Raw genomic sequence first — 13,087 nt, 5'->3', positions numbered from 1 at the left:
CATGGACATTCTGGGTCCATATACGCCTGCTACAGGCGGAAGGAGGTACATACTTGTTGCCGTCGACTACTTCACTAAATGGGTAGAGGCGGAGGCTGTAAAGGGAATCAAGACGAAGGATGTAATTTCATTCATTTGGAAAAATGTCATCACTCGGTTCGGGGTTCCCATGTCTATGGTTTTTGATAATGGTCCCCAATTTGAGACGCCTGTTCTCAAAAGCTGGTTGGGTGACCAAGGAATTGCACACTACTTTGCATCTGTCGGCCGTCCACAAGCAAACGGCCAGGTAGAAGCCTTTAATAAAATCATCTCAGACGGTCTCAAGAAAAAGATTGAACGAGCAGGCGGCCTATGGGCGGATGAATTACCACATGTTCTCTGGGCCATTAGGACGACTGAAAAAGGGGCGACTGGAGAAACTCCATTCCTCCTAACTTATGGTGCGGAAGCTGTTCTTCCAATAGAACACTACGAGCCGACTCTTCGAGTAATGCTATATGACGAAGAGGCAAACTGGGAAGCCATGCGCCTGGCATTAGACTCACTTCCTGAAAGGAGAGGCAATGCTGTCTTGCGCCATGAAATCTACCGCTTGAGAATGACTAGATCATACAACAAAAAAGTACACAGGCGTCCTCTCAAAGTAGGGGACTTTGTACTTAGAAAAATGGAAGCAGTTGGTAGGGCTAATGAGTCTGGCAAACTAACTCCCAACTGGGAAGGACCCTACCGAATCTGTGAAGAAGTCAGGGATGGTACCTACCGTCTGGAAACACCAGACGGACAACCGTTGCCTCGAACTTGGAATGTAGATAATCTTAAGAAATATTTCTTTTGAATGATGTAAATAGTCAAGAGCTACTTAATGAAAGTTTGCATACTTACTATTCAATTTTGTACTAAGAGGGGCATGCCTACTGAAAAACAGTCGGCTACTCTCCATGTTTAATTTTTATTTAAGAGGGTCAAAAATAGTGTAATTTAATATTATTATGAAATATGAAATTTAGGTGAAATCGGGTCAAATTAATATTCGGGTTGTTCGGGTTCGGCTCGGGTCGGGTTTGGGTTTCTCTCAGTAACTTCGGGTCGGGTTCGGATCGTGTTATCAGGTCGGGTCAGGGATTGCCAATCCTACATGAGGGGGAGTTAATGCATGGAACACTTTTTTTTCCTTAACCATGGTTTTTCCCACTGGGTTTTCTTAGTAAGGTTTTTAACGAGATAACATCTTATGCGCATTATAATATATTCTTTTTGTACAGGATTTCTAGTAAATTTTAGTTATTGTTTTATTTAATAGTCATCAAAGGCGGAGTGTTATAAAATAACAAGTAGATGACTATTATCCCATGTATTATTTAGAATATTCTAAATTTGGGTATTTAATCTTATCCGATGATGGAACCTTAGATAATAACATGTATATATATTCCCGTACTAGATGGAATAATAATAATATACAAAATGTAACAAAATTTCCATCATATCTCTATATACTTCTCTTCCATATTTAACAGGGAAGAAATATCATTCATTTTTCCTTGGTAGCCAAACCCTAAAAAAAACCCCTCTTTTTCACCGCAAACTTCACTTCGATTAATCTCATCTTCATTACAATCCATCCATTTCAATTCTCTCATTCATTCATTTCAACTTCGAAGATTTTAATCAACACTTTAAGTTGAATCAAATTCGTCTTCTTCAACTCTTCTAATTCACTGCAATTCTGGAAAAAGCCTTCATCTTTCCTGCAAAACAATGGTGATTTTCTCTCTTTTTCTCAATTCAGTCCATACCCATTTCATTGATTACCATTTTAATGGTTATATTATGTGGGGTTTTTGATTTGATTGCAAAATTTATTGATTTGATTGTGAACTTGTTGTTTTATAGAGTGGGAGAGTTGGAAGGGAATATCATTCAAGGAGGGATCATCATACACAGCAGTACCATAGTCAGCGACACCATAATCATCATTCGTCGTCTTCGTCTCGTTTCGACGAAAGCAAGCCTTCTCGTGGCAAGAATAATCCTCCTTCCCGGCATTTATGGGTTGGGAATTTGTCTCACCACATTAGTCAATCAACTCTTGCTGATCACTTCATTAGGTTCGGAGACCTCGAAAATATTGCGTGCCATTCCGGTCGGAGCTACGCCTTTGTCAATTATGTGAGGGAAGATGATGCTATTGCGGCTTTGAATTCGCTTCAGGGGTTTAGTCTTGCAGGCATGCCTCTTAGGATTGAGTTTGCCAAGTCGGTTAGTTTCTTCTTTTGTCTACCCTTTATTGTTTTCGTCGTAATATTGGTGATTCTATGCCAACATATTTGTGTCATACATTCTGCTTTTGTACTTCATTTTGGAATTGAACGTATGGAGTTTTTCAAGTTGAAAAAGTTTAGTACAATTGAGATGCTGCTTATGAAAGTGGCTTGTTTATTTTGCCCCGGAATGAATAGGATACTTTATATGAATATGATCAGCAAATGAAGTATTCACTAAGAATCATAAGCTCATTACAAAAACCAGGCATGCCAGATGGATTTGCAGGTTGTAAAAACCATAGGGTTATCACTGGTGATCAAATATGGAAATGACTTTAAATATAGGCGCGAAAGTTATAAAAAATATAGGGTTATCATTGGTGCTCAAATATGGAAATATATTTGATTATTAGCACGAAAAAGATGGACATAATCAGGTGACGTCATAATCATTAGTGGATCTCAGGATTCTTTACATGTACAGCCAAAAGTGCTTGCTTGTGGCTGCCTTTCGGGACTTCCCTTCGTAAATATTAGGAAAATTCAATGTCCATTGAAACATGGATACAACTAGGCTATAAACATGGATACAACTAGGTTGTATCAGTTTTCAAAATCATCTGTTTCCACATGGAATAAAGTGTGGCATATGCACCGTCGATTATTAAAGGGTGTATAACAGATTTAGGAGATCCCTAGGGTTGATAACGTATATAAATAATAAATGCCTAAAATTTTATGCTTTACTTTTAATATGGAAAGATATCGCAATCCGGTTGGAAGAAAACTAATCCTTAAATCAGAGGCAATATCTGATGTACAACGATAGTAAATAGATATTAACACACACGGAAACCCTATCTTTAATTTTACTGTGTCGACTATGACCTATCTTCAGCTTCAGCCGAAAAGAACTTCCATAACCCTTTATGAGAACCAGATAATCATGCTATAGCTTCCATATCTGAAGTAATTTTATGAGCATAAACAGAGGAGACATCTTTTTGACCTCAATCTAACTACTAACTACAAAAACAGGAAAAAAGAAAAGGGCTTTACTAGGATTTAAAATTTTAAAAATGACTTAAAAACTATGAATATATTCAACAAAAGAATGTGTACATACAAAAAGATAGGATAGAGAAGACTACAAACAGGACTCAGAAACCAGTAGCAGAGTCTTGACAAAAATCTGCAGAGGATTTCAGCAAAATGATAATAATTTCCGGCACAGCACAGAAGCACTTGAGAATCCAACTCTCAAGGCAGCAGTAAAAACTATTCCAGAAACTAGATTCGAAAAACCCCAGCGAGATTCAAAAATGGCGCATATCAGAAATAACTATAAACAACATTGCAATAAGAATTTTGATTGCTGATTGAAAGTTCGGGTGAGGATAATTATATTGATGGAAAATTGGCCTCTCACAGGGAGGAGCAACAATGGGAATGAAAATCTAAGCTAGGTCTATAAATGAGCCCAAGCTCTTTGTAAGAAAGAAAAAACATGAAGGGATTCATGAGTGAAAACAGAAATTATCTGGAACAAATTTCATGTGTCATGATTGTACAGTGCTTTATTGGTTCACAAATGATACAGCTCTTACTCGAATCATACTTGGTGGAACTGCTGCTGTCTTACATCTCTCATCCTCTCTTGGAAAAAAAAACTTTATTAGTATATAAAGTGGGAAGGTCTGATGATATATTGTGTTATCCCAATACACCCATGATTGCACATTGATGAGCATGTATCATGCCTTTTTATTAAGGAGATCTAGGAATGCCTTCGAGGGTTTGGTATGTGCATTTAAAATGAATATCAGCCTAAATTGTGCTACGTAATAGTTAGGGGCTTTGCCTTTGTTCTCAAAACCATATAACATGCTCGTACCATTTTACATTACCCAAGAGATGGATGGCTGAGTAATCTGATGAAAATGAATGCAATAATTTACATCCTTTCTCCAATTTATGCTGGGACGCTGGGTGCACCTCATAGCTACTGTGCAACTTTTAATTTCTGAAGAAAATGAATTTATACTAGAAGAGACAGATATAGAGTGTAAGAGAGCAGAATTTGGTGAATTGGAACTCTTAAGGAGCTCTTGAATACCACTACATGTTACCCCAAGTCAACAACTCTGTTGAATTTGGGCTTGAGGAATTATGTAAATGCATCTCCTGCCTGTTTCCACAAAGGGTATACTAGATCACTTTGTGAATACAAACTGCAAGAAGGAAGTTATGGTTAGTTATCAGAGATATAGTATCGTACTATCATCTTACTAAATAGGCAAAGGAACACAAATGAAAATAAGCAGGGCTAAAGATGTTATATTTAGGATACTGGTCAATGCATACAGATCAGCTTTTCTTTTCTCAGATCAATATCTGAGAAAGCAAATGGAAGAAAACTCTGCCTGTTTCATCCTCACATAAAGGGAAGTCGGTTGCAGTTTAGCTTCTGTATTTTTTTTTGTCTTTAGATTAAAGAGATCTGCCTTATACGAGAAAGGTTTAGAGTGTAAAACCATTCATGGCTGCCCCTAATTTGTTGAATATTAATATGAGAAGTTCCATAGGTAGCACCCCCAACCAATGGCAATAAAGGTGCAAAGTAGATCATACAGTCACAGAAACAAACTACGTTGGCAGACTTATTTTACAAATTCTAAGTGATTGTTTGGTTGACATAACTAAACATGGAAAGTGGGACATCCTAGGAAATGCAAGATAGGTGAGTTGTTTGGTTGGCAAAAAATTTGTGAAATGGGGAGTAGAACTTCCTAATAATTTCCACTTTCCACAAAATGTAGGAATTTACTAACCTAACTTCCCCTAGGTAAGTAGAAATATCTATGGGAAGTTACTTTCCCCTTTTCTAATCAAACTACTTTAGAAAATTTCTATGAAATTGATTATGAAATTTAATTCCCATCAATTTAAACTTCATGGGAACTTCTACTTCTTATGTAAACCAAACAAACACTTGAGATTTTTATCTAACCATTAAATCAGGTGATGTCTTGAAAAGCATTTTGAAACTATAATGTCTCTTACATTTGTCAACTCAGCATCTTTCTTGTAGGTATTATATCTGTATAACCTGTGATATTGCCATTCTCTACACATATTCAATCAACTTATGGAAATTGTGCCATTGTGTTATGAAGGAACATGTGTGTTATTATGGTGTATGTAAATAAAGAATGAGCTTCCATTTGAACTTGAAGCCACTCATATGCTATCATTATTCCACAACTGTGCATGTGTTATTTGTGCAAGAAAGCTGCTGGCATTAACATATATTGACTGAATATTACCTTGTCTTCATTGAATTGTAGTTTGATTTTTGGTAGTCTTTTTTGGAAGAAACAAGTAATTTTGTCTTGAAATTAGAGATGAGTGTTGGATCAAAGCATTTATGGCTTTGTTGTTCCATATTCTAAAACACATGTCCACATAACTTCGGCATTATTTTATTCGGAGAAGCACTCTTCAATTTTATTTTTTTTTAGTTTTTATTAGGAGGATATGTCAAAAAGGCCTTTTAGATAACACTTTTTGCGACAAACAACCTTATAATTTTTTTTTGGCAAGTTCAGACCTTTAACCCTTTTTTCGGAATTACAACCTTACCTTACTTTTTGATGTTGACTGACGAATTTCAAGTGTTGACCTGCATGTGACATTCACATGAGCCTTATTTCTTTTACTTACACTCCTTTCCCTTCCAACTTTGCTTGATTTTATTTCTCTTATCTTCAATAGAGACTTGGAAGATCTAAATTCAATTGAATTCTCCATTGATCGTCCAATTTTAATGTTGCCCATCTTAATTCAACCCATATTGTCCAAGGTAATGCATGTTTCCACCTCTAAATTGTCTAAATTTCTGCAATTGATGTTAAAGTTAGGGTTCTTGTCCCTAATTTTTGTAATGAAGGAAAGAAGGGGAACCAATAAGTAGATGAGAAGTTGCTTAAATCCCAGGATCTTCAAATGTCTTTGTTTGAAACATACTTGTCTTTGCCCACAATATGGGATACCTACCCCCAACACCCCCCCCCCTTTTTTTTTTTTTTAAAATTCTGCTTTAAATTTATTGGTTGTATTTTATGATTTTGATTTTGTTTTGCAATTTGATATGTTTTTTGATAAAAAAATATTATCCAATTGAGAATTGATGCCTTGATAGAGGATCATGTGAATTCGAAAAGAGGGTAGACTGCAGCAAAGATGTTTTTGATAATTCTAAGAGGAGATTAAAGCTAATACTTCGATTGAAGAATTTACAATGAGATATCATAAATAAGAATTGAATTCATACTTTAGTTGAAGAATTGTTGTATTGGCAATTAATGGAGAAATGGGTGAACAAGATGAAGTGAAAATAGAAGAAAGATAGTGTGGAAATAAAATTTGTGAAGGTCACGTGACCTGCACGTGCGGGTCAACGTCTGAAATTGGTTGGTTTATATTGGAAAGTAAGATAAGGTTGTAATGTTGTATTCGCAAAAAAAAAAAAAAAAAAAAAGAAAAAAAATTTGAAGGTCAGAATTTGCCAGAAAATTTTTATAAAGGTTTTTTTGCAAAAAGTGATTGTTGAAAGGTTTGTCTTGACAAATTTTCCCTATTTTTAGTACTATTTTTTTTTTTTTTTTTTTTTGATGAGTATTTTTAGTATTATTATAATTTTAATCTTAAGCCTAGATACAAGCATATGCTTTAATCTCTTTATCTTTGGCTTTACAGTTCTAACTTTATGCTTATATGATGACATGCCTAACTGGTAATTTAATTGCTAGATATAAATTTCATACCCATATTTTTTAGTGTCAATTGGCTAGTTCAGGTACTTGAAATGAAGAGTCTTGTAACATGTCATTGTTTTTAAATGACTTCTTATTTTCTGATATTTGGCATTTGTGTGATCTGAATTAGTTTGGTAATGTTAATATACACTGCAACTTTTTAAGACCATTTTTTTTTTTTTTTTTTTTTTTTTTTAAATTTATTTATTTATAACTTTTGCTTTCATAATAGTTTATCATTTGGCAAACAGTGCCTGAATTCCTTGTTCTAGTTTCTTTAATACAATCACTGCTCATTAGGAGTTTGATAATACTTGATATTCTTATATCTCATATTAGTTTGATGATGACACTTGTTATTCTTTTACCTTATATTGTTTGAACATTAGACCACCTAATGTTGCTGTGTCATTTAATTGTTGAAGCTAGCGTTGGTAGAAACTTACTTACAATAGTTTCTTATACCCTTGTGGAGTATTGGAGTAGAAAAATAAGGGTCATTTTGATGTGAAATGGACAAATTTTGTTGAAATTTTTTGTATTTGGCATGCTGTTAGTTAAGTGAAAGATTTTATTGCCACAAGTATCGAGACTTTTACTCATAAATTTTGTCCCCTGTTTTTCTCTGTTTTATTTTTTTTTTAATTTTTATTTTTATATTTAGGTAAGAAGTTAGATGTTGGGGTTGGGGTGGAGCATTTTGCTAGTGGGAGTGGGGCTAAAGAGGCAATTTGCAACACTATATGAAGATTATAAATGGATTAAATTCATTTATTAATAAATAGTAGCATATGTAATTGTTGACTACCTTAGAATGAGTTTTGGAAAATACCTTGGAATGCTTGAATTATCGATTTCCTAATACTCATTTTATAAAGGTGAAGACCCTTTTCTTAATCTCTTTTATCTGGTCTTCCCTGATTCTGATTTGTTTATTTGTTTCTTTGGGTGGAAATATGTAGCTGCTCAAATTTTTATGATTAGATTAAAATTCATCATCTGATCAATCACTTTATGTAAAGATAGCACACGAAGAAATTTTGGTGCCTATAGCAAAGGGCTGAAGAACGTGATTGCATATCAATCTGTCCCAGCCTGATTGATTTATATATCCTCATCATATTTCTCTTGTCTAGATCTTCACTGAGGGTGTGCTCTTTTCATATGAAATCAATTTATCTGAAAATATCTGAATTTATTTTTCAAGGTAATAACTACACACTGAATATATTATTAGTGTTAGACGAGTAGTGGTGGAGGCATAGTTTATTATCTTTTATTAAATCTGTCTGGGGTAAAAAGTGAATGTCTTTGTTTGTTTGGCACTTTTGCATGCTTATCCTTTGACTTCATGTGTCATGAATGTTGTGTGTTCAACCTTGGTCATTAATTTGCATGCAATGAATATTGGATGTTTCGTCAAGGGTTCTACACTTCTGCTGCCTGTAGTGAGTAAGGGTAATACATCGTCAACTGTGAGACACTATGTGCATTTAGTTTGTTGATAAAAAAATATAGATGTGGTGAAGGAAGTTTAGAAGCTGCATCAGCTTAATTCAGTTATTAAGTACACTGTGAAAGTTGTAAAGATAAAGGTGATTCTTGCTTCAAATTAATTTTACACTCATGGAATTTTTTCCTGATCTGAGAATGTAAATAAAAACATCAAGCTTTCAACTGGTCTATTTGCATAGCTTGGCTTCTGAAGCCATGCTCAAAAAGCATAGGATACTGCTTAGTAAGTTGCCAATAATTTATCTGTAAGTTGTTGCTTATGGATAATAGTTGTCAAGTTATTCATCTTGGTTCTTGGTTTTTGGTTATTCTCTTTAGATATTGGTCATGCTAAAAGGGGTGGGAATAATGGTTGTGCATTATGTTGCTTAAAGGGGTGTGAATGTTGGAACTGAGATTGTATTCACTGAAAATGTGCCTCTAAGTATTATATCTTTGGCAGAAATTGATTTGATTTACTAATATGTAACATTTCAAAAATAGAAAAAGGAAAAAAAAATAGGGCCTGTTACCACACAAAAGCATACATCTTTTAGTTTTTATTTGCATCTCATCCAAAACCAAATTTTTGATGCGAAGGGTTTTCGGTATTGCTGTGTTCTTTTGCTAAAATCTTGATGTTTTTGCAGTGTATGGTTCTTGTAAATGATGTATCTTAGTTTTTTAATAATGTAATAATTCACTTAAAATCTGTCTACCTATAATATGTCTGGAGAACACACATCCTGACGATAATTTTGGATATTTGATGCTATACTTTGAGGAAGTTTTCTGTGTATGGACATAAGTACGTGTACTTGTGTTAGTTGTGTGGCTTTATCTTTATGTGCCTGCGTGAAGGTGCTGTCTGTGTATGTACCTATATGGGCATCTACGATTACATGTCTTGGATGATTTAGGTCTGTATTCTAGTTGATATTCTCAGGTGCGTGATTAGAATGATTTCTTTGCAACTGGTAAGATAACTAACTCATGGTGCATGCAATCTTAGTGTGCTAGATGATTTTCTATCTAGATATATTTTTGTAAGAAAGTGAGCAATTGTTTCTATGATATATTGGGATTTTAAGTAAGAATATGAACATTCTATGATTGGCTGGATATTTGGAGACATGAATAGTGAACATTGGGAGGGTGATTCTTTGTCAATTCCTCTGTTAGTGTCTAAGACAGATGCAAACTGTTTAACTTCTCTAAATATTATTAAAGATGATATTTTGTTGAAATTATTGGAATTCTCCTTTATGGGTGTTCGATCATGCAATCTTGTTATTGTAACTTGTTCCAGATTGCTAATTGTCAGCTTATTGTAATGTTTTCTTGCATACAAGTATACAGATTCTGAATCCCAGGACAAGTCATCTGCTCCTCCACGTGATGAGTTGTACTTGCAACATCGAGATGAGCTGCAACCTCGAAACAGAAGTTCAGCATTCTCACCAAGGGAATCTAGAAAGCGTCCTGCTAGCCCTGATGCATACTATCCAGATAGTCCAAGGAGAAATGAACGTGGCTCAGACCATCCAACTGAAATTTTATGGATAGGGTTTCCATCATGCTTGAAAGTGGATGAAGCGATATTAAGGAAGGCTTTTTCTCCATTTGGAGATATTGACAAGATAACTGCATTCCCAGGTCGTACATATGCATTCGTCCAGTTCAGGAATCTAGCATCAGCTTGCAGGGCTAAAGAAACTCTCCAAGGAAAATTGTTTGGAAATCCACGCGTGCATATATCTTTTTCTAGGAAAGAGCATGCTTCATCTGCTGGTGGGAGGCAAAGTCTGGGGCCTAATGCTCCTCCTTCACATTCTAAGTCCTTTAATCAGATTGGATCTTCTGATAACTTACGCGCTGATAGAAATGCCAGAGAACCTGAAGATCCAAGCATTAGGGTCCCCCATTACCCAAACATGGAATATGAAGATCCTGAAATTAGGAGCTTCAGGAGGCTAGAGTCTCCATGGGCTCATACTGGTGGTTCATATGAAGACAGAAAATTTCATGAACTTGGACCAGATATAGGTCCTTCACAAGGGCGGCAGGAATATAGTAGGAGTCCTTTTAGAGATGGAAGTGCTCAATATCATGACTTTTCTCCTCGAAATCTGAGAAGAAAAAGTCCATTTCCAGAAGATCGAAGGGACTTGCCGGAGGATACTTACAACTATCACAGAGGAAAGAAATTGAAAATTGATTCCTTTCCACGTGAGGAGCTTCCTGAATATCCTTTGCATAATGTAAGCCAGGATAAGCATGTTTTCCCTGGATTAGTTCCTGAATTTTCTTTGTCAGATGAGTCTGGGCCTCCTATTCCGTATAGAAGACTGCCAGAGAATCCTTCAAACTTAAATCGATCTTTAGGGGATAGGCATGACAATTGGGGATCATCTCATGATACTTTCCGGTCACCTCCTCCAAATTCATCATCAATTCCAGCTGAGTGGAAAAGAACCACCTCTGAGTTGCATCAGCGAGGAACGAAGGAATGGAAATGGGAGGGTACTATAGCAAAGGGTGGAACTCCTGTCTGCCAAGCTCGTTGCTTTCCAGTCGGAAAAGTCATGGATTTCTTCTTGTTAGTACAAACCTTTCCTCATGACTTCCTAAAGTTACCTGTTTAAGCTAGTACTGTGCTTTGATCACTTCCATTTTATTTAAAAAAATATTAAGAAAAGTAGATGGGAGGGGGAGGGGCCAAAGGGGGTGAAGTATCACTAAAATGTGGGACTTCTCACTGGTTCAATTTAGATTAGTAGTACGATTATACAAAAATAGCACAATGCATATTACAGCACAGCACGAATAACAATAATAACGTGAAAATGTTTTATGTTCATTACATATTATTTCCTCTCCATGCACCTTCACTTTCTTGGTAACTCAGTGACAACTCTTCGTTTGCAGGCCAGAGTTCCTAGATTGCACTGCACGGACTGGGCTTGATATGCTTTCTAAGCATTATTATCAGGCTACCTGCTCTTGGGTTGTCTTTTTCGTCCCTGCCAGTGATGCAGATATGGTATATTATAATGAATTTATGCATTATCTGGGAGAGAAGCAACGGGCAGCAGTTGCTAAGTTGGATGATAGGAACACCTTGTTTCTTGTCCCCCCTTCAGATTTCTCTGAGAACGTGCTAAAAATACCTGGGAAGCTAAGTATATCTGGTGTCGTTTTAAGTTTAGAACCATCTAGTCCTACCTTGGCTTCTCATCCTCTAGAGAATGAGATGAAAAATAGAGATGTCATTTATTCACATGCTGATACATCATACAGCAAACTGCAATTTCCAGGTCCCTCTCCTATACCTTCAGACGTTGATCGTGCATCATTACAAGGAAATAGCAAAGCTTCAGCTCCATCACCATTCCCATCTTATGATCATGGAAGCGGAAGCATCCCTTATCACATGGAAAGCAGACACAATTTCCAACCTGGTTACTCTGCCCCTCGGGATGCAACATTGCAAGCATATCCTGTTTCTGAAGGATATAATAATTCCAATTCTGGTAGGGGTGGTACAGAGTTTAGCAGGGTTATTTATGATGCTGGTACCGAATATTCTGATGGTAGCAAGTCGTCTCTTCATGAACAAAAATTTTCATCATCTGTACCTTCTTTGCCTCTGAGTGGTTTTCAACAAGAGCAGCATGCTGATGTCTCTCTGCGGGGGCAGCTACAAAGGCAAACTACAAACCGCTCTCCTCCAGCTGCTGATGTTTATAGATCATCTGGCTTCATTGGGAATCAACATGAAAGTCTGTCAAGAGTTCCCCCAAGATATAATGCTTCACAAACAGCAAATCAGGTGTCTTCTGACATGTCACCATCTCCGTTTAGTCAGCTGCAGCAGCAACCAGTGCAAGCAGAAAACGTGCGGGCATTCGCTCATGCTGGTCCCGTGGCAACACAGGGGAATCAAGAGATTGTGAACACAGGTAATGCACAAGATGACGGTGAAGCTGATCCTCAGAAACGGCTGCAGGCAACTTTGCAACTTGCTGCAGCTTTGCTTCAGCAAATCCAACAAGGCAAGGCACCTTAATTGGTTGAGATTTTAGGAGTTGAATTTCAGAATCCTCCTCTCCCCCTTCTACCCCAAAATAGTGAAAATGATAAACTTAGAATTTTTTTTAAAAAAATTCTGATAATTTTGGAAGTGAAGTCCTGGTTGCACTAAGCAGGTGAACATGATGATGCATTGCACTAAATAGTAGTACCTGATGAATTAAAAAAAGAAAAATTTGAATTATTCCCTCTAATGAGGGGTTTACTTTCACAACAACAACAATAAAGCCTTAGTCTCAAAATGATTTGGGGTCGGCTAACATGAATGTCATAAGGAATCGTATGTTATAAAGAAACGGACATAACAAAACTATTATTTAAAAGAGTTTGAAAAAAAGGGTGAGTAAAGTGAGTATATGAAAGAGCATTTAAGAAAAAATAAGAGAGTTTTAAAAGAGAATCAAGAATAAAATT

General features: G+C 36.1%; 1 protein-coding gene across 2 annotated transcripts; it reads left to right on the top strand.

Annotated features, from left to right (window-relative positions):
• Nucleotides 1-1,475: 1,475 nt before the first annotated feature.
• LOC110712115 (flowering time control protein FPA-like) lies at nucleotides 1,476-12,799 on the top strand. 2 transcript variants are annotated; one of them, XM_021890535.1, is made up of 4 exons: nucleotides 1,476-1,767; nucleotides 1,900-2,265; nucleotides 9,955-11,180; nucleotides 11,510-12,799. In XM_021890535.1, the coding sequence occupies exons 1-4, from the start codon at nucleotides 1,765-1,767 to the stop codon at nucleotides 12,648-12,650; spliced, it is 2,736 nt and encodes a 911-aa protein (XP_021746227.1). In that variant the 5' UTR covers nucleotides 1,476-1,764; the 3' UTR covers nucleotides 12,651-12,799. The 2 variants fall into 2 exon arrangements, with proteins under 2 accessions (XP_021746227.1, XP_021746226.1); XM_021890534.1 differs by having other exon boundaries at nucleotides 9,934-11,180.
• Nucleotides 12,800-13,087: the final 288 nt, after the last annotated feature.

The sequence above is a fragment of the Chenopodium quinoa genome, unplaced genomic scaffold, assembly GCF_001683475.1.
Source record: "Chenopodium quinoa cultivar QQ74 unplaced genomic scaffold, ASM168347v1, whole genome shotgun sequence".
Taxonomy (NCBI): domain Eukaryota; kingdom Viridiplantae; phylum Streptophyta; class Magnoliopsida; order Caryophyllales; family Amaranthaceae; genus Chenopodium; species Chenopodium quinoa.
The sequence above is the reverse complement of the archived record's forward strand: the minus strand, read 5'-3'. Positions and strand labels throughout refer to the sequence as shown.